At 43.3% G+C, this 22835-nt stretch overlaps 1 protein-coding gene across 2 annotated transcripts in view; it reads right to left on the reverse strand.

Moving 5' to 3' along the window:
- NOX4 (NADPH oxidase 4) overlaps window positions 1-16115 on the reverse strand; it is a 115428-nt gene extending 99313 nt beyond the window's left edge. For both annotated transcript variants that reach the window (XM_075425179.1, XM_075425094.1), the window contains exons 1-4: window positions 16056-16115; window positions 15253-15348; window positions 1572-1682; window positions 499-583 (exon numbers count right to left, since the gene is read on the reverse strand). In XM_075425179.1, the coding sequence (XP_075281294.1) occupies window positions 499-583; window positions 1572-1682; window positions 15253-15348; window positions 16056-16112 (349 nt within the window). In that variant the 5' untranslated portion in view covers window positions 16113-16115. The remainder of the gene's footprint in view (window positions 1-498; window positions 584-1571; window positions 1683-15252; window positions 15349-16055) is intronic.
- Between the last annotated feature and the right edge of the window lie 6720 nt (window positions 16116-22835).

Raw genomic sequence — 22835 nt, forward strand, 5'->3', positions numbered from 1 at the left:
AGGTTATAGATATTCATTGCAGAAAGCTGTATGTATTTTAAGATTTTTTTAACAATACAGCAATCATTTCTGTACTGCAATGCTTCAGCTGAGAAATAACATTCAAAGGTGTCCACCAAAGAACGTTTCTTCTTCAGTGAAATGGGTATTTGCCTCCACTGCTCCCCCTTCCGCAGATAAGCCTGTAGCATCCTACTTCTTCACTCAAATTCCTCAGGCACAGTCAAAGGTCACTTCTAATGGCAGATTCTGACCTGATCTCATACATCTGTCCTTTTAGAAACTGGAATTTTAAGGAAAGGCTCAGCGTTAGATTGTAAGACCATGTTTAAAGGAAAAATAAACCAAAACCCACGCACATGCGAGAAAGCATTCACAATTGAAGGCAGGGAAGCACAGAGCAAGACTACCCCCAAATGTACTGTACAAGAAAAATCTCAAAATACTGCTTTAGTGTGTTTCCCGAACAAGCTGCTGCTCAGCACATTAAGATCTCACCTGAAAAGATGCATATTGTAACACCACACGTCACGTGGAAAGTTTTACTTTTATCTAGTAGCCTTCTGGTCTTCCTGCTGGCAACCTAATAAGAGAAGAATTCAAGCAATCTCTCTTCTAAAACAAAGCAAAGAAAAAAATACCAACAGCAACTGAGGTGACTTAATAGGAACTTCAGCTTTCAGTAGGTCTAACATCCTTGCAAGCACAGTACCTAAATTTAAAAACTACAGGGTTATGTCTGTGCGCCAATTCTGAGGCCTTAATGAAGAAATCACCGTCGGATCAGTATTGCACAGATGTCAAGAACACATAAAGTAATGTCCCTTCTGGCCTTAAAATCTAAGAATTCCAGCACTAATTGTTGTAAGCGTCACTGACTCTTTAATGAGCAGGATCAGAGCCAAAGGTATATTTGCATATATATATGCATCTATGGGCATCAAATCTTATAGGTACTGCCACTTGATGAACAGAACTCACAGGTTCAATTTGCAGCCATCTAGAAAACACTGATGTTCCTCAAAACCTTTACTTATATTTCTGTCAAAGTAACTGACAAATCACAAACAAACTGAACTTGTTTTTTGAATGCTGGTACAGAAAACCAACCCTCTTAGCTTTGCCAGAACATTTTTTTCTCCCGTGATAATGAATATATCAGGTTGGGTATTTTTATTTAAAGTTCCGTCATCTCCAGTAGGACACTTCCGGTCATGCAGAGATGAAGTCTTTTCTGCATGTTGAATTCTACCAGGAAGCAGTAGAGAGGACACAGACGTCTTTAGTATTAGAGCAGGGAAAGAAGGAGGGGACTTCATCTGTTTACAGTTTCACAGCAAGTCCCTGTCCTTCAAAAATGCCTTCAACAAACCTTCCCCACAACCGGTCCAATCAAACCAGACAATGTCAGCCAAGGCACTGTCTTGAAAGCGGTCATGAATACTTGTACCATGCAGAAACATACTGTATAATAAACAGGGATATAACTGATTTTTTCGTATTATTTTTAGACTAAACAGAGACCAGGGCCCTCTTCTTCTCAACTGCTGCATTCTGAGGACAGTACTTACCTTCCGAGATCCTCGGAGGAAGGCCAAGAGAACACGGCACATTGGTAGCAGGACAAGGCAGCAGTTGAGATTGAGGACAGATGCTGAAGCTCTGCTAACACACAATCCTAGCTGAACAAATATAGCAAGAGTTAGATTACAGGGAGAACAGACGCTCTAATGGTTCAGCTGGCAATATTCAACCTCCTTTTCTTTGCTGTGAACCCGAACGGTTCGTGTGCTCTTGACTAATCAGAACAGTGGAGTTTCACAACGTTTTACATGTACTGAAAAAACACTGTACACACAGCATGCCATCCAGTTCTCTGAGGGAAACAGCTCTCACTTTTGCATCAAAAAAATATTTAGAATTAATTTTGCCAGCAATAATGTCAGTAAATGACAACTCTCTGCAGAAAGAACCAGTATCTTCATCAGTGCTCAGAGCCACATGGAACAAAAGATATCTGAGACAACAATAAGCATCCACTGAGAAATTACCTACAAGCTGCAACAGATATAATTAAATAAGAAAGACAGATAAATACTATGAAGACAGTAGACAGTCACTTAAGTAAAGTGTAACGATTTTCTGGTAAACAAGCCAGAAAAAGATGTACCAAAAACATTGTTTCAATTAAACCGAAATGATAATAGTGTTTCAAGGACTGTTAGAGAACTGTCACAGAACTCCTCATCCATTCACACTATGCAGTGCCATATTTGGACCGAAAGAAAGCAGGTTTTCTTCATTTTAACTACTCAGTAGCTGGGAAGTGTAATGAAATCTAATTTCACTAATGCTTTCAGTGGTATATTTGGAACACACATAATTAGAACAAAAACACTTGTCAAATAAGTGAACAAAGCACACATTAATGTCATAACCCTGTATTTTTTAATCTTATTATATTCTCTCATTCATTTATGATTTTTTAAAAAGTTAGCAAAATGCTATTGTTCTCCTAGTTATTAGGGGGAATTATCATTTTACTAGCTTATATAAACGGTGCTTTTAGACTGTCAGCAGATTTCAGGAAGGGTATTTCTTGCAATGTTCTCTAAAACCCAAGTTTTTCAGCTCCTGAAGAAATTAATAAAAAGCTATTGTAATATTATAAGATAACTCAAATACTGCAGAGGTATGTGAATGATTTAAACAGGTACAAATTATCTAATAAAATTACCAGAGATGTATTACATTTTCAAAATGAAACTTTATGTCAAAAGAAGAACATTTGTTATTTCTCAGTCAAAAAAAATTTAATAAGTGAAACATTTATTATATTCATATCTTTCTTCTTGAGAAGAAGAAATAAAATTGAAGGGAAACAAAGAGGTTTTATATATTTGAAAATTTACATTTAAAAAAAATATTAGAAAAGCCTTGTAATTTCAAAATTTGTAATAGCTACTAGCTGTTTTTTACAGGCTTATCTACATGTCACACAAATATACAAACTAGTAAAAATAAAGTAAAAAAAATAACTGGATTTCAGCATGTCCAGCAAGATCACAAGTACCATGGCATGACAGGAGCTTCTCAGTGCCGTAAAACATCAAACCTAACTGCTCTCACCATCCATAACACCCAAGTCCCCACCTTCTCTGCCGTGCATCTGGGCACAAAACCAGCAGGCAAACAGAAGGTAAAGATGTTCAATCCACCTGAAGCATCAAGGTCTCCACCTAAAGCCCATTTCTCCTCTGGTTACTTAACATTATTTAGTTAGACCTGAGTGCTAGGGACCTCCTCACCAGACACTACTGGCTTCCACAGAACAAAGCCATCATAAGGGCACCTTCTCTCAAAAGTTGCCCATGAGAAGCAGGAGCAATTACCCCACAAATGCGCTCTACCTTGTTCTCTGCCATGTAAATGTGGGATCCCTGACAAACATCCTGGAAGCAGATCTCACAAAGTTACACTGTGAGGGGCACTTGCAACAGAGGCATCTCTAACCTACTAAATTATAGGAAATAAGACTAGAATGAATTACAACTCATAGCTCTTCCCCACTCTTCGGACCTACTCTGCTATTTCTTCCAATGCACCATTAGTCCTTCTTTCCCTCACATAAAAACTCCCTTGCTTCTCTTTCATCTCTTACTTCACACTCTGCTCACATGCACAATGAGAGCCTATTCTTGCTACTTTTCCCTCACAAGTTATGCTCTTCAGACTTCAGATCACCCTCTCCTTCCCCCTCTGGACTCTCCTGACTGGTCCGGAACCCAAGTGCAATGAGTACAACTGAGCACCAGCTACAACGGCCACAACCTCAGCCACTGAGCTGAGATTTTACTTAATGCTGATGTCCCTTTCCACTTCAAAGTATGATTAAAAAAAAGAAATGTGAACAAACACAATCAATATTTCTCCATCTTTGCCCACAGTAGCTTCAATTGTCTTTAGAACATCATAAATATTTTTGGACTATCAGTTAAAATGGTAATACCCTTGAAATTATTGGATTTAATGGCAAGTAAAATGTCTCTATAATGTGCTGTTTGCATACACAAGACTGTCTCTATTTTCATTAATTATTATTCATCTACAGGGAAGCTAAAAATGAGCTATACACCTCATAAAAGCAATAACTTCAAAAACATGGTCATTAAACACATATAAGCATTTTTATTAAAGCTTGCTGATGTACTACAGTTTTTCAGCAATTAAATCAGCATGATGTGAAAAACCCAAGAACTAAGTAGAACGAACGTTATGCAGAACACAGAAGTAAATTGAAACATTTCTGTAGCTGTTGACTAACACTCAAAAGCTGAAAAAAGTTGCAATACAATTAATAAGCTATTAAAAAATGGTACTATTTCTATTATATGACCTATATGATACCTCATTAGCTTCTCAAGAATTTATGTTGTCTTTAAGTTTAAGCATAAACCAGTCATGATATCAGTTATCCAAAACGTCCTTTATCAGGCACAACTAGTCTTCTTACACTACTTCAACAAAACAGTCTAGTTTGGAATAGTCTAGAACAGAGTAAATTCTACACTGTTTAGTATTAAGTACTTCAGGTAGAAGAGAAAGGTCCATGGAATGTGGAAAGAGGGGCAGGCCACTTGGGAAGAGTACAGGAATGTGGTCGGAGCATGAAGGGATGCCACAAGGAAGGCCAAAGCCCACCTGGAATTGAAGCTGGCAAAGGATGTCAAAAACAACAAGAAGGGCTTCTTCAACTACATCAGCAGCAAAAGGAAGGCTAGGGACAATGTGGGGCCGCTGCTGAATGAGGCGGGTGTCCTGGTGATGGAGGAGGCAGGGAAGGCAGAGTTACTGAATGCCTTCTTTGCTTCAGTCTTCAGTGCCAAGGCAGGCCCTCAGGAATCCCAGGCTCCGGAGGAAAGAGAAGAAGCCATCAGAGAGGATGACTTTCCCTTGGTTGAGGAGGACTGTGTGAGGGATCGCTTAAGCGATCTGGACGCCCACAAATCCATGGGCCCTGATGGAATGTACCCACAAGTGCTGAGGGAGCTGGCGGATGTCATTGCTGAGTCACTCTCCATCATCTTTGAGAGGTCCTGGAGGACAGGAGAGGTGCCCGAGGACGGGAGAAAGGTCAATGTCACTCCAATCTTCAAAAAGGGCAAGAAGGAGGACCCAGGGAACTACAGGACAGTCAGTCTCACCTCCATCCCGGGAAAGGTGATGGGGCAGCTTATCCTGGAGGTCATCAACAAGCAAGTGGAGGAAAAGAAGGTTATCAGGAGTAGTCAGCATGGATTCACCAAGGGGAAATTATGCCTGACCAATCTGATAGCTTTCTACGATGGCATGACTGAGTGGGTAGATGAGGGGAGAGCCGTGGATGTTGTCTACCTCGACTTCAGCAAGGCTTTCAACACTGTCTCCCATAACATCCTCCTAGGGAAGCTCAGGAAGTGTGGGCTGGATGAGTGGTCACAGAATCACAGAATCACAGAATGGTAGGGGTTGGAAGGGACCTCTGTGGGTCACTTAGTCCAACCCTCCTGCCGAAGCAGGGTCACCTACAGCAGGCTGCACAGGACCGCGTCCAGGCGGGTCTTGAATATCTCCAGAGAAGGAGACTCCACAGCCTCCCTGGGCAGCCTGTTCCAGTGTTCGGTCACCCTCAGAGGGAAGAAGTTCTTCCTCATGTTCAGACGGAACATTATTGTAAGAAGTAAAATGCCAAACAGTTTAACCGGTACAAAAAAATTGAATCATCTGTGATGCAAAGAAAAAGCTACCCTACGAACCTTCCTTTGCCTTTTTACATGCCACCATTTAACAAATAGCAAATACTCATTCACAATGCAGTTACTATGGAATAATACCCTTACATTGATTCTAATTCAATGCAATCAGCATCTCTACAAAGAAAAAAAAAAAAAGAAAAGCAGGGAATAATTTCTTCAAATATGTAGTGCACTTCTAGGAAGGCGTGATTTAAATATTTTAACCAATGGTTCATTTAAGGTTTTATTCTGAAGAAATAGGCTTTGGCAGTTTGTTGCAACAAGCCCATGACCAATTTGAAAACAATGGTACAGTAATACATTTAGCCATGCTTAGAATCACAATTCATGCAGGACCCAGAACAGAGTACTAAGTTTCCTCTTAACATATATCCAAAGGCTAAAAATATCCCCATGAAACTAATTCTTTCCAAATGATTTCCAAGTGGTCCCATTCTTGACTTCCTTTGGATTGACTGGGTGGCATCATAACAAATTAACATAGTGCATTGTTGGATTTTTAAAAAATAGTAGAATAAAAGATGATTTTTGCTCCAAGGCAACTCACTGGTTCTGGAAGGGAATATTTATCCTTAATAAGTAGCTAAAAAATGCGAGAAATATGATCCTCTTTTCTTCCCAAGATTATCATTGTCTTAAGAAAAAAAGAGAAAAAAGTGCTCTTTCATTTTGGTAGCATGTGAAATTTCTATAGGATCAAAAAGAGAAAAAAATACCTGCAAAAATCTCTGCTGGACACTCTCTTTTATCTACTTTTGCTGATACCACATCCAAATATTTGACAACCTCCTTCCGTACTCCCTACCCAGTACCACACACACTGTTATCCCATTTCATGGAGGGGCAAAGAGGCATAGAAAAACTAAAGGATTCATGCAATTCATAGAGGAAATCTGTGGCAGCGATAGCAGAGAACTGGACCCACTACAAACTCAATTCCTATACACTGGGGTAGATTTTTTCTCCAGTAAGTATCAAGCAATCACCATATTTTCCTTCTCCAAAGCAGCAGAAAAGGTCTGCAGAGATACAGGGGGAATGTAAGCTCTCCAGCTATCCCTGTCTGATCTACAGTCCCACAGAAATCGGGATGGACTCCTGGCTATGCTCACACAACATGCAAAGTAGGACAGAGAAGTAAAGAGTCAGTTCTTGTTGGATATTCTGTGTGTTGCTGCCAGCATAGTAGGGAAAATGAGCTTCTCTGGACCTCGGCAAATGATTGCATATTAGCTTGAGGGCTAAAGTAACTTACTGTGTAGCACAGAATTCCCTAAAGTTTGTCAGTTCTAAGCACAAACCACAGAAATCCCCACAAAGATGAACACTACCTGCAGCTGCTGTGCACAGAAATCTAATATTAAATGCATGGTTGCAAAACATACAGGAGAGCAGAATATAGGAAGACCTCAACCAATACTTTCCTATCTCACTTTTTAAGCCCATCTTGTAGCAAAAAAACATAGCATAATATAGCAAAAATATAGCAAAAAAAGAATACCACAAATCCTTCTGCACCTAAAAGTGATGCGATCTGTTTCTCAAGACTTCACTACCTACAGGCAACAACCATAAACAGGTCATGGTGCAGCAGAGACACCACACTTGATGCTCTCTCTGGAGGCCCTTCTTTGAACTTTTTCAATCTTCTATGGTTCAGGGCAATTTGAAAGGCTGTGGGAAGACTCATAAGACACACGCTGCTCCGCAGACACTGGTCACAGACCACCTCCCCAAATCAGTACTGGAGCAGCTAAAAATATTTATTTTCGAAGGTGGGACAAATTGTGCTACACAGCATGCCTCCTTTTGTCCTGACTTCCTTTTCTTCATGCAGTGCTCCTTGTTTTGATTAACAGAGCACAGGCAACCTAAGATGAAGGACAGATCTGAATTCTACAGATAGCAATTATTCCCCCTAGGCCTGCCAAATCTGACTGGAGATCTAGCAAAAAAAACCCAAAGCAGCTGAAAGGAAGCTGAAAGGAAGGAAAATGCGAGGGTAGGGGAAACCTACCAGAATGTGTGAAAACGTCTACAAAAGTTGACTTGGTTTTGTTCCTGAAGATGGAAGGTTTCACAGCAGGACTCCATAAATCCCAACCTCATGTACTGACACCCTTTAAACATTATTTTAAGATCAAGTGATGTAATATTTTTGAATCACATTTGAAAAAGTATATTAAGTATATAAAAAAACAAACAACAAAAAACAGCAATTCTCTACACAGAGAATTTAACAGGAGCCCAATTCTCTATGTTAATTCAACTTCAATATTCTGCTTGCATACATGAATCGGAAGTTGGATATGATATTATAGAAAGAGAGAAACATCAGGAGTGGACAACGGCAACAATATTTCTAGCTCTTTCACAAGGTATGGGGTATCTTCCCTGCACCACTGAGAATCAATATTCTCACCGTCCACTTGTAACTCACCAAAGGGGCATTCCTTGAAGGTTTTCCTTCTCCTTCTGTCCACATATTTAAGTCACGTTCTCATTTTATACGCAGCCCCTTTGTGTTAGACGTACTTTTCCTTCTGCTTAAATCAGTCATTCAATCTGAAGAAAGCAACTATCTTAATCTGGAATTCAATAGTAGCTTCCAACTTCTCTGATAATCTCCAAAGTGTACACGCTTACAAGATTTCAGACCAAAATGTTCATCTTTACTAAGTTATTAATCAGTTAATTTAATCTGTTGAAATCCTGACCTCAGGAAACACAATTTTAAACAGACTTTTGTCAGTGTCGCTGAGTTACAGGTTTCATTTTGTGCTAAGGAGAATGACTCACACACAGACTGGAAGGGATCTCAAGTTATCTTTCAGATTTGAGCATTCCAGACCATCCATCTTTTGGAGCAACATCACAAAGTGTGACAGTATTTTATACATTAACTAGCAAGAAGAGCTTGAATAGTTGATCCTGCAAGATGCAGCATGATCTAAACTTCACAAATTCAGTCATGAATCAAGGGATTAAGGGTACTTGGTTTCCCCAAGAGATCCACAACACACTGCAACTCATGGCCAGCGCACGACGTTGCTTATTGTCATATCTGAGTCACAGACACACAGAAGCAATGGAACATCTGATTCCTTTACCTTGAATAATTTCCCCTTATCACAACACAGTAGGTAATATGGTCTGTAAAACCGGTCTTCTGAAGTGTAATGCAGCTATTTTTACTTTAAGACCTGCATGGTTGGACTACCATGGGAATACCACAATAACAGATAATATAACAGTTGATCAACCAAAGAAACATTTTGGCCATAATTCAGTTCTGTTCTACACAAAGTGTTATGCCATGATCATCTTAGAACAAGAAGCAATGATGACAACAAGACTACTTTTAATACGTCTACATGATACAGCAGTAAAAATGTCAATTAATCATTTGAGATGTACCTCTACTATCTGAACCTCCACTATTGACAGTTTCACAAGAAGTTTAAAAAAAGAAAGAAAGCAAACAGAAGAACTGTATAGCGCAAAACCCAAGTTCTTCATAACTGAGAATAATCTCCAGCAATGATGCTGAACTGTGGCTGTCCAGGAAGGACAAAGGGATGAAGGAAAAAATGTTCTGGCAAATAAAAAAATCTAGAATGAGGCAATGAGAATGCAACAGATTACTTGCAAATTCCAGGGGACTATCAAGACAAGGTCTTGTGGATTAACAACCTCAGTCTTTATTAGGGAATCCTACATATATATGTATCTCTCTATCTTCCATAGCAACATAAATCTATTACTAGACATTCCTGTTACACGTTAACACTCTCAAGAGCAAATCCCAAACAGCCTGGTTACAAGACAATTAAATAGCAAAACCATGCTGCATTAAGGAAAACAAAGGGTCAAGCTACACAACTCCCTCCAGTGCTTAGATGTGCAGGGGAAGCAGGCTGCAGTGTGGTTGCATAAGTATCAATGCAAGCAGGATTTGTCCTCTATTAGTACAATCTCTACCATTACAATAAATTAGCAAGGAGAGACATGCAAGGTATTGGAACACCTGGAACATATTCCAAGTAGTGAATAAAGATGACATAAACGCAATGCACAGTACTGCACAGTAAGAAGGCAGCAACTGTATAGATAAAAAAGTGAGGCAGCACTTCTCCTTTTCAGTCCATTTTCAGTTATACAATCTTTTCTCAAAAAGATCCTTCTGAAAATGCATTTTCTCCATTTTGGGCTGAAACCCAGAAGCTTGTCTCTTGCATTAACATCCATTTTACTACATTAGAGTTACTTGAGCAGAGACTAGAGAGGGAATAGGGAAAGAGAGACCTTTTATGCCATGACAAAATGCTACTTCTGTTCATGGGAAACTCAAGTAACAAGAAACAGGTATTTAATTTAATGCTGTTAAAAGCAAGATTTGAGTTCTATAATAAGGCCAGTATTGAACTGAGGACTGAATTTGTTGGTCAGATGCAAGCAAACTTGTTAGCAAAAAATACAGCCAAGCTAATCTGCAAGGAGAAATGTTCACCTCTGCAAAGAAATTAGCCATCTGGACAATTTCTCTGACTGAGCAGACACAACACCTCCAATAATGAAGATTTTGGAGTCACGTCAAGTAATTTATGAATCTTCCTTTCTGTAATTCATGCCTACTACATCTGGTAATATCTATCAGTCACGAACATGAAGATGAGAATATTCCCCTCCTCTTTGCCACACTTTTTTATAAGAAATCCATGCCTGTTGGGTGTTTCCTAGGCTTCTCTGCTTTAAGCAATGTAAGGCAACATGTCAGATTCCCTATCTGAATCATGCTCCTGAACCAACAGTAATGAATGCATTCATGCAGTCAGACCGTGATCTGCAGTGCTGCAAGTGGTTAAGTATCCAAAGGGATGGTTCATACAGGCAAAAGTTCTGGGAAGGGGTTTAGATCCACTATGCTCTGGTTGAACTTACACCGCAAGAATCATACAATGACAGAATTATTCTGGTTGGAAGGGACCTCAGCATGTCTCTAATCCAATCTTCTGCTCTAGTCAGTTTGGTGTTCAACACCAAACTCAAAGTTTTCTCAGGGTTTTTCCCAATTAGATTTTTTAAAACCTCCAGGGATGGAGATTCCACAGTGAAGAGTTCATGGTCTCATCAACAGGAATCACACTGAGCAAAGCAGTGACAAAAGCTGGATCGATGGGCTGAAGTCAGTCGTATGGGGTTCAGCAAGGCCAAGGGACAGGTCCTGCACTTGGGTCACAACAACCCCATGCAACGCTACAGGCTTGGGGAAGAGTGGCTGGAAAGCTGCCTGGAGGAAAAGGACCTTGGGGTGTTGGTTGACAGCCAGCTGAACATGAGCCAGCAGTGTGCCAAGGTGGCCAAGAAGGCCAACCGCATCCTGGCTTGTATCAGGAATAGTGTGGCCAGCAGGAGCAGGGAGGTGATCGTGCCCCTGTACTCGGCACTGGTGAGGCCGCACCTGGAGTACTGTGTTCAGTTTTGGGCCCCCCACTACAAGAAAGACATTGAAGTGCTGGAGTGTGTCCAGAGAAGGGCAATGAGGCTGGTGAGGGGTCTAAAGCACGAGTCTTATGAGGAGCAGCTGAGGGAACTGGGGTTGTTTAGTCTGGATAAGGTGAGGCTGAGGGGGGACCTTATTGTTCTCACAGCTACCTGAAAGGAGGGTGTAGTGAGGCAGGTGTTACTTCTCCCAAGTAACAAGTGATAGGATGAGAGGAAATGGCCTAAAGTTGCATTGGGGAGGTTTAGATTGGATATTAGGAAAAATGTCTTTACTGAAAGAGTGGTCAGGCACTGGAACAGGCTGCCCAGGGAAGTGGTGGAGTCACCATCCCTGGAGGTGTTTAAAAACCGTGTAGATGTGGCACTCCGGGATATGGTTTAGTAGTCCTGGTGGTGATGTGTTGACGGTTGGACTTGATGATCTTAGAGGTCTTTTCCAACCTTAATGATTCTATGATTTTATTTGACACAACATAAATTTACCTGCTAAATTTTGTAGCACAGAATAGGCCAATAAACCTCCTCCTAGCACATCAGCGCCTTTGACTTATTCACTTTGCACTTCCATGACACTACCGCACTCTTAGTGACATTTTACAGGTATAGAATTAAGGATCAGAAAGATTGTCACTGAAAGATTAAGTAAGAGTTAGGTACATAAATAATTTTAAAATCTTGTTCAAGGTCACAGAGGATGCAACTGGAAAAAAATAACACTGAGCCTCTCTCTTCTGTAGAAGGCTGAAGGAATGTGAACCACTTCAGTGCACACTGAATGAAAGACTAACCTCATTCTTTCTCCTTCTTTCCATCAGAAAGAAAAGACACGGCATGAAAATGTGGCAGAGTTGAATATATTCAGTCCAAGATCTCATTTTGTATCACAATCTGATTTCCTACAGCAACGTTTCTTGTTCTCCATCCTGTTACTTGGTAAACAATAAAATTACCTGTGGTAAATCTTTCAGTGCTGCAAGTGCAGAAGTTCTTATGGAGATTTTAGGATATTGTAGCATACAAAGAGAGAAAAAGACTCCTTAGCAGACTTCACTGACAAGCAAGAGAATTTTTTTTTATTAAAAAAATGTCATTCTTTTTTGCCATTTTTTGTTAACTGGCTGGAAAAAAGAATCAATTTGCATGAAAGTATCTGTAAAAATTCATTCTGTTAAGACAAAAGAAAAAAAATCAACTGTTGAATTATAAATGAAGAATTTTCATCTAAATCTCAAAATTTTCAAACATTAGGAATGCACACAGAGGCACTGCAAGCCACTCACTCATGTACGGAACAGCAAGGAGACTGGCTATACAGATGTGCCATGGGCCATTGGCTACGCAAACCAATATACAAAACAAGAAGAGCAAAAATCCCTGAGGAAGTTAACAGCAGCTTTATTATGGATATGCTCGATTTGTTTCCTGAAGACACAAAAATTTGGTTCAATTTTCCCAACCCTTGCAAAATGATTTGGTCCTGCACCTGGGTCAGGGAAACCCCCAGTATTAATACAGGCTGGGGGATGAAGGGATTGAGAGCAGCCCTGGCAAGAAGAACTTGGGGGTACTGGTGGATGAAAAACTGGACATGAGCCACCAATGTGTGCTCAGAGCCCAGAAGGCCAACCGTATCCTGGGCTGCATCAAAAGAAGCACGGCCAGCAGGGAGAGGGAGGGGATTCTGCCCCTTTGTTCTGCCCTTGCGAGACCCCACCTGGAGTCCTGTGTCCAGCTCTGGAGCCCTCAGTACAGAAAGACATGGACCTGTTGGAGCGGGTCTAGAGGAGGCCACAAAAATGATCAGAGAGCAGTAACAACTCTCCTATGAGGAAAGGCTGAGAGTTGGGGCTGTTCAGCCTGGAGAAGAGAAGGCTCCAGGGAGACCTTGTTGCGGCCTTCCAGTACTTGAAGGGGCCTACAAGAAGGCTGGAGAGGGACATTTTACAAGGGCATGTAATGATAGGACAAGGGGTAATGGCTTTAAACTGAAAAAGGGTAGATTTAGATTAGATAGAAGGAAGACATTTTTTACTGAGAGGGTGGTGAGGCACTGGCACAGGTTGCCCAGAGAGGTGGTCGATGCCCCCTCCCTGGAAACATTCAAGGTCAAGTTGGACGAGGCTCTGAGCAACCTGATCGAGTTGAAGATGTCCCTGCTCATTGCAGGGGTGGTTGGAACTAGATGACCTTTAAAGGCCCCTTCCAACCCAAACTATTCTATGTTTCTACGATTTATATGCATATACAAATATATCGAAGAAAAGGGAGAAAGATAACTTCAGGGTCTGAGGATGATATTTAAATAAACTGTAAAAATGGAATTGCAAGAATGTGTTACAGTCTTTAATATTTTCAAAATTTTTAAATTAGTTTCAGAACTTTGACCCAAAGTATCTTCTACACTTAGCTCTTCACTTTCCTCCTCATTTCAGAAAGTCTCTAAACTTCTTTGGTATTTTTCCCCAGAGCTGCAGACACAGTTAGACAACCTCCAACACGTGGCCTCCTGGTCCTCACCTCCTCACCAAGACAAGGAATCTGTTGCTTGAATCATCTCACAGGTTCTGAACACACTTTGTTACTTTGTATGTCTCTCTCATTCTGAAGTACCAGGAAACCAAAAAAAGACCAGACGATGCGCTGGTACAAGGCAGACGAGTCTTCTGAATTGAGAGGAACTTTGCTGATTGATTCCAGCTGACAATCTGGCCCAATACATTGACCCAAGAACATTTGCTTTATAAACAACCCACTTGCTCTGCAGGAACAGAGTTTTCAGATGGATGCACTGGGCTGCAAAGCCATTAGAGATTATGGTAAAATTAAACACATTGTCACACTTTTTCTGTCAAGAAAGTCACCATTAGGAAGGATTTAAGTATTTTCATTCCCTTCTTTTTGCACTAGCTTTGCTAAGATTCATTTCTTGACACGTCTGAGTCAGCCACAAGAAGACAAAAAAGAGAAAAGCTTATCAGGTCGCCTTACTTTCAAACGAGTTCACAAAAACTTATGGAACTGACTAGCTATGGCAATGATCTCAACCATATGAAAAAATACATCCTGGATCTTCCAAATATAAAACCCAGAGGCTCCACGGCAGGCTAGGATGAGCATCATCTCTGCTTTAACCCCACGTCATCGTTCCATTAAAATCTGTTCCTGAGTATGACATCGTGTTACAAAACACCATGGCATTCGCCCACTTTTTCCTGGAGTCTCAGATTCTTAACATCCGTAGACCATTTTCCAAAAAGTTGTTAACTCTTAATCTAGCCCTTTGGATGGAAGTTGTTTCAAATGACTGCAATGGCGTAGCTGTGGATAACTTCACAGGACAGACCAGTATCTCACTTCCCCAAATTATCTTTCTGGTGGTGGTGGATGTTACCCTTGCTAAATCAAAATAGCCAAATCTCAATTAAACCATTCAGATTCCAAGAATTTGTTATTAGAAAAAAAACCCTAAAATTGTATAGATTACAATGATTTATCCAGAACAGAGGATCTATGAGGATGACAAAGACCAAACAGAGATAAGACTTATCAAAAGAAATCCTTCAGCAAATATAACAGGATTAGAAAGGATTTGCCATTGAGAGCCCCGGAGCTTGGCTAACATTTTGATGACAAAAATTAGAGCTCCAGTCATCTGTTGAGCGTGTTTGTGTTCCTGTGAGCCTGTCTGCAGCTGGGAACACTGGGAGGGCGGAGAGGAGGGGGAAGGACAGATGTCCCACACTTGACTGGGTCTTTTGCTTCTGAACACTTATCACTTTCTACTCCTGAAGAACTGTCAACAGCACCCCAGTAATTTCCTACTCGATATTTGCCCACTTCACAGCATTAACAGGCAGTTTATGTTATCCTTGACTAGCAAATCCATCCTGTCACTTTCTCATCTCCCAGCATCCCAGTTTCCAGGGCAAAAAGTAATGTCCGGGTCACTCACCCCTAACATTTGATGTAAATAATAATACTGCAGCCCTTGATAATAGAGCAGGAAGGTTTTCCAGAAGAGCCATACATTGACGGCGAGCCAGAAAAACTGAAATGAAACAGAAACAAGAGACTGTAAGGGAAAGTCACACGTGCAAACTTCTCAGTGTTAATTTCATTCATAAAACCCCCATGCCCGTACTTTCGCAAACACGCGTAAATGGAACGGGAGAACAAACTTCGAGCACTTAGCACAAAATATTGTAGAATATTACAAGGAACAGTCCCTATGTGAGAAATTCTCACTTTCACTGAACTTCACAAAAGTTTACTTGTGTGACTTCAGCCTGCAGAGAGCTGGCGAAACACTCTGCGAACAAAGCGCAGCTCCGAACCTTTAGTTCGATATTGCAGTTAAGGGCTCAAAGAAAACAAAAAAACAGCAAAAAGGAGACAAAGGCAGGACGGACTTGACCTCCAAGAAGATACATCTTCTCCCCCAGCCTTCTAACAAAGAGCAAACCCACCGTGTGCCGGGTCCCAGCGGGACACGGGCGCCGGCGTCTCCCCCGCGCCACGGCACGCGCGTGTCACCCCTCGGGCAGCCGCACACCGGCACGGAGCACCCCTCACCCCCACCCCCGCACCCGTGACCCCCGGAGCGCGGCGGGGACCTCCCGCACCCCGGCAGCCTGCAAACCTCCCACACCCCCCTCCGGGGCTGCCCGCCGCGGCCCCCGCCACCCTCCCCGCAGGTCGGCGCCGCCGAGGGGACCCCCCCCACACCCCATCCCACCCTTGGGGGCAGCCCCCTACCAGAAAGAGGTGTTTGCTCCCCTCGTTGGCCAGCCAGCTCCTCCAGGACGGAGCCATGGTGCGGGACGCCTGCGGGACAGGGCCGGGGGTGGGGGGGGGTGGGGGTGGGGGGGTGGGGGGAAGCCCTCCTTTTCAGCAGAGCCGAGCCGGTCCTCCCCTCTCCCCACCCCTCACCCCCCGCCCTGTCTTCCGGCCTCCGGGGCGTTGCGCTCCGGCCCCGCCGCGCCGCCATCCCCCCCCCCCCCCCCCCCCCTACCCCGGGCTGCTCCGCCGGGCGCTGCCCCTTTGTCTGCCGGGGCGGGGGGCTCGGTAGCGGCCACCACCGAGGGGGCTTTGGGTCGCCAGCGCTTCCGCCCCGGAGCGATGTGGCCGGCTTCTCGCATCCTCCCACCTTGAAAAGCTCGTTTCCCCGCGGGGGAAGCCACGGGGTCCCCCCTTATGTGTGTGTGTGTGTGTGTGTCCCGTGCTGAAATGCGATACAAAAGGCAGGAGGGAGTGGGGGAGCAGCAGCGCGTGCAACTGGACTGCGATTTGGGGGGGAAATAAGTGGCGAACAGGTCGAGGGATGTCCTCCTCCCCCTCTACACTGCCCTAGCGAGGCCCCATCTGGAGTACTGCGTCCAGTTCTGGGCTCCCCAGTTCAAGAAAGATGAAGAGCTACTGGAGAGAGTCCAGCGGAGGGCTACGAGGATGATGAGGGGACTGGAGCATCTCTCCTACGAGGAGAGGCTGAGGGAGTTGGACTTGTTCAGCCTGGAGAAGGCTGAGAGGGGACCTAATATATGCTTATTAATATCTGAAGGGTGGGTGTCAGGAGGATGGGGCCAGACTCTTTTCAGTAGTGCCCACCGACAGGACAAGGGGCAATGGGCACAAACTGAAGCACAGGAAGTTCCGTCCGAACATGAGGAAGAACTTCTTCCCTCTGAGGGTGACGGAGCCCTGGAACAGGCTGCCCAGGGAGATTGTGGAGTCTCCTTCTCTGGAAATATTCAAGACCCGCCTGGACGCAGTCCTGTGCAGCCTGCTGTAGGTGACCCTGCTTCAGCAGGGGGGTTGGACTAGATAACCCACAGAGGTCCCTTCCAACCCCTGCCATTCTGTGATTCTGTGAAAACAAAGGGGCTGTCCAGGAAAACTACAGTTGGGCTGTACGTGAGGTGCTCAAAAGCTGGGAAAGGCCAGATGGCTGTCAGAAGCTTGGTCCTGCTCCGTCGGGTGTCCCCGAGGGGCTCAGGAAGGGCCAGGCCCCTGTGCTGGGCACGGCGGGGTGCAGTTGTACCCCAGCCTCGAGAAAGGGTGCTGTGGGCACCTCCACGTCCGCAGTGCCCCTGGTTCTGCTTGCTACAGTTTGCAACCAGTCTGGTTTTTGTGGTGATCTTCATGTTTGGTTTAGGTTTGGATTTGTTTTTCGGAGGGGGAGTTGCACCGGATGCTGATTTTTACATTAAGAAAAAGCTTTAAAAAAAGCCTTGTTGCTAGCAGCTTTTAAATACAACACACTCGTGAGTCACCAGGGGAGCTTCCACTCTAAACCAGGCACTGTGGCACACAGGGCTGCTCCTCGAGATAGCAGCAGCAGTGACAGCTGGCAGCAGAGCAAGGCCGTTCTTCCGGGAGATGCCAAGCCCAAGGAGCAGTGCCGAGAAGTCTCATCCAGTCCAGCCTGAGCTGGCTGTCTTTCTCTCAGAACTCAGTAAGCTGCCATTTTTTTTGTGTTCTTCATGAGCCACACACCAAGGGTCCGGAGAAAATCAGGAGGAAGATAAGTACCATCTTCCTCCACTTCCATATAATGATGGAGGGAGTGTCTGACCCATGTGTGGCCGCAAGCATAAAGAGTAAGAGTAGGACATGGCTCCTGTGAAGCTCCATGGGGGATATTTTGGCTGCGGCAAGAGGCCTGTCTCAGAAAGTGGCAGGATTTCTGTGGCTGTATGAGGTGCCAGGTGAAGTTTTGGAACAGCAGCACTGTTCCACTGACAATTACAGCTATTTTACATCATCAAATGACACTAAAAGGAGAACTAGTGAAAGGAAAAATACATATTTTGAATTTAAGACTCACCAGAACTATAGTTTGATGCCAAAGCAACTCTAGCGGCAGAATAAATAGTATAGTTTGTTTATCTCGTTTGCTATTTCCATTCACTTCCTCATTTCTCTTGGAATGTAAAGAGAAGTGGAAGCTGCAGACAGAGAACCAGATGATGAAACTTCTCCAGAGAAGCATGTCAAAGCTGGAATGACAGAAAATAAAACTTGTAGGATATGTCATGCCTAGTAGTGTGGGGCCTCAGCCAAAGCTGAAGCCACAGCAAGCACAAACAAAACCAAAATAATTTGCCTATGCCATATGCTATGCTTCTAAATGCCCTTAGAAATGTCTCTGAAAAATCAGCTCTGCAGGATTTGACTGCCCACTCACATGAAGCTGATGACTCATGAGCCAGCGACTGCACTTCACTGCCCACTTACCAAGTGCTGTAACGCCAGCGGAGCACATGACTCATGCTCCTACACTGGATCCTACATCATATCTAGGTATAGAGCAAGGAGTGTGTTTTTTTGTAGAAAACATCCGCTTTTTCCTTCTCCTTGGAAACAACCAAGGGTTTTGAACCAGTATCCCAGGAAGAGGCTGTCAGATACCAGTGGCACACTAATACAACTGTGTTCTTCCTTCACAGAAAAGGCTGACTTTGCAAGTGGCTAAATCCTGCCTTCCTAGGGATCTCTGGAAGTTATCTGTCTTCCTTCTGTGTTTTAAACCACCCCAGATGTATATGAACATGTGTTTTAAACTTCTTGGTAAGAGCACTCAGAAATGGCCATAGATACTGGTTATAACCTGGATGATTAGAAAAGCTACAACATGACTCTCAAACATCATTTGAGCACCAGCTCATCTCTTCTCTGCTTCACAAACATCCGTCCTTGAATTATTATGATCTTTGTGCTTCGTCCTACCAGCTGGACAGACCACTGCCAAGGCAGGCAGCCCCTCTTGGGGACTGACGGCATGCTTTCGTTGATAGGGTTGCTTCTACTGCACCAGCAAAGTCACCCTGACTGCACACTCGCCTTGCAAGTCGACTTCCCATCAACATCCACTGCACTCAAATCTGCTCTCTCAGAACTTGTTCAGGGACTTTACAACACTTTGCCGAGTGTTGTAGTTAATGTTGCAGACATGGCTTATGAGATTTCTGGTGCCAAAATTATGCCTATGTACCTGAGAGGGATCCAGAGTCAAACCACCTAAACTCCTAGGTGTCTCCATCTCTCAGCATATCGTGATCATCCTGCTAGTTCCCGCAGTGGCCATGGGCATAACACTGTCTCCTTCCAGTCTGGGGAGTGACCCAGGCACCTCATCTTCACTCTGCTGGTATCTAGATTTAGGCAGACAGGCCCTTAAATTCTGCCTGCACCGCTAAGGCGGTTGATCCAGTATGCCTTCTCGGAATATTTACCCTTAACACCGAGCTCATGGGAGGAGTAGGAGATGTTGGAAACTATTTAATTACAGAGAATGGGAAAAGTGCAGTTTCTGCACAATAGCGGAGTGATTAGAGCACTTGCCCAACAGTGGGAGAGCTGGACCTTTCTCAGAGAACTTGCATGCACATCCCAGGAAAGTTTCCTAACCACTGCCTTTCAGCGGGGTCAAGGAAGGAAACAATCTCCAAGTGAGCCACTGTGCAGCCAGGAATGCAAGAGAGAGAGGTCAAAGAAAATCAGAAAGGGATGCTGGCCAAGCAGTAACAGCTTGCATCTAAGGAAGGGAGAGAATCATCTAGGAAAAGGAGATTTGGGATGCTAGTTCATTATTTTGTTTCCACTGGAAGAAAAAATGCAGAACAAGTTTCAAAATTCAGAATGTGCAGGAGAAAACTGCAATCACGAGAGAAACCAGAAAAAGAAAGATTTCCCCACAAATGAACTCACTATATTTCTTAGAAACTTTCTCATTAAACTTAAGCTACATGCCGTTTGCCTTTATTATTTCCTATAACTCTAGCGGGTAGTCACAACATAAGGGTAAAATAGCAATCAAAATATATGTCACTCTTAAGATCTGTGCCATGTGAGTAATGCCCTGTGCGATGGCATATGGCTTTTGTGGTGTTACAGGTTGTGTCATTTCTTTCCTTTTTTGAAACTGGGTCTTTACTTTCGTGGCATACCACAAGTTCGACTTGCTTTCTTGTATGCTCTCTTATGGACTCGGAGGCCTCTGTAGGGTGAAATGCGTCTCCAGATTTGGGTGACAGCCAAGTTTATTAATTTCAATGAAACTGCAGTGATTCATGGTAACGCATTATTTAGTGCTGCTGTAGTGTCTAGGGGTATTAGGCACGGCACAGGCCTGCACTTTACCTTACCAGAAAAGACAAATTTACACCCAAAGACTTGAAATGTCAAGAAAGAAAATGTCCGGTGATGACAGATGGAGATCTGATCCTCGATTCTTACAGACAGAACAAAACAGGCATCAAGGCACAAGTGCACTGGTAGCATTAGCAGGCTGCGTTTTGCTTCTGTTGAAACTAAACTAAGCCATTCCACTACGGCTCAGCTCCATGCTACAAGTTCAAAAATATGACAGGAGGTCCTACAGTATTTCGTCCTCAGATAACCTCCTACACATTCCTGATTCAAACAAGGAAGACAGCATGACAGCTCCAACACACGGCAACATCATTCATCGCGAAAGAATGCAAGCACATAGCACATCAGGAAAATGTGTATAACAAATACAGCTGGAGTGCATTCTGTGACAATTTGGGAGAAATGTCAGTTATATTTGTTTTTCCAACTGTTTGCAAGATTTTCTTGAACACTTACTACAGAATTGAACCACTTATCTGTGGATAATTATTAACATACAGCATCTTGTACCTTTTTAAAAGTTTTAGGTCCAATTCACCTTCCTCTGAATTTATGGGCCGTTCCTTGATTTCACTATCGGTGGAGACCAGGTCTGAGAATACTATAGGTATTAAAATGTATACTGCATTGATTTTAGAGGTTAAAGAAACTATTATATTCCCCCAAACTGTCATTCCACAGATTCTCAACCAATTACTTCTGTGATTGGCCAATCAGCTCTGTTAGAGCTTGAGCAGTTATTTAAAAAAAAAACATTGCTAGGCTTATTTCAAAAACATTGAAGAGGGAAATAAACACAATGTACCAAGCTAAATGATCCCTTAATTAATTATTCTTTGCTTTCTCTTTTTTGTGGAAGCACCCGATTTTCAGACCAAACAGGACTTTAAGGTGCATTAAGAAGAGTGTGGCCAGCAGGTCGAGGGATGTTCTCCTCCCCCTCTACTCTGCCCTAGTGAGACCTCATCTGGAGTACTCTGTCCTGTTCTGGGCTCCCCAGTTCAAGAAAGATGAGGAGCTACTGGAGAGAGTCCAGCGGAGGGCTACGAGGATGATGAGGAGACTGGAGCATCTCTCCTACGAGGAGAGGCTGAGGGAGCTGGGCTTGTTCAGCCTGAAGAAGAGAAGGCTGCGAGGGGACCTTATAAATGCCTACAAATATCTGAAGGGTGGGTGTCAGGAGGATGGGGCCAAGCTCTTTTCCGTGGTGCCCAGTGACAGGACAAGGGGCAATGGGCACAAACTGAAGCATAGGAAGTTCCATCTGAACATGAGGAAGAACTTCTTCCCTCTGAGGGTGACGGAGCACTGGAACAGGTTGCCCAGGGAGGTTGTGGATTCTTCTTCTCTGGAGATATTCAAGACCTGCCTGGACAAGGTCCTGTGCAGCCTGCTGTAGGTGACCCTGCTTCGGCAGGAGGGTTGGACTACGTGATTGCCAGAGGTCCCTTCCAACCTCTACCATTCTGTGATTCTGTGATTCTGTCACTAAAACCATTTTGGGAGCAGTGGCATTATCATGTATTTTGCTGTTCCATGGACGTGAATCTACTCTCAGAAATCCCTTCTCTCTTCAGTTTTGTAGAACTTTACTCTCAAGTCACCCTTTTACCTTTTTCCTGGTTCACTGAAGATCAGTTGCATTAGTGGGCCTGGTTTTGGACTGTGCATTTAGTTCTTTATTCTTTCCTCCAAGACAAAGTTTCCAGAGTTGGAGAGATTTTAGTAGACATTTCATCTTCCTTTCTGAAGAGGAACCCTCTTCTTTTTATACAACAGTCCAAAACCAGGCTCATTAGTATTATACGTAGGAGTATAAGTATCTTGATACATTACAAGATGCTCCTCTGCTTACATGCCAAGCTAGTGCATTTGCCAGTTTAGCTACAGCACCGCACTGAGGATTATTAATGCTTCCAGACCATGAATAAAAGCTATTGAACAGAGCTGGTGTGGAAAAAAAGTTACTGAACAATCCCACTAACACACTACCAATGAATAACAATCCCTGGTGATATGCACTTAATAAAAAAAGTGATATATTTCAAAGAGAGGCCAGAGCTTTAGTGGAATCATTAATAACTGACTCTTGGAACAATCCATGAAATAAGCAAAAGCTGGGCAAGAAATCCTTCATATCAGCACAGTCACTTCTCAGGTAGAAGGGGAGAGCTGGTTAAGAATGTACAGCAATAATTTAAGACGAGAAATAAAACATTCTTTTACATCTCTGGTAGCTGGCATCCCAAGGTGACACAGTGCATCCTAACACGGTGCCAGGGCATCCTAATTCTGTGCCAGGACACAAAGACCGGTGCCAAATAATCTGCAGTATCCAAGTTTCCCAGGGGGCTCACCAAGAACACGTCAGTTCTGGTTAACTGA

Source organism: Opisthocomus hoazin, chromosome 1, assembly GCF_030867145.1.
Source record: "Opisthocomus hoazin isolate bOpiHoa1 chromosome 1, bOpiHoa1.hap1, whole genome shotgun sequence".
In the NCBI taxonomy this organism is placed as follows: domain Eukaryota; kingdom Metazoa; phylum Chordata; class Aves; order Opisthocomiformes; family Opisthocomidae; genus Opisthocomus; species Opisthocomus hoazin.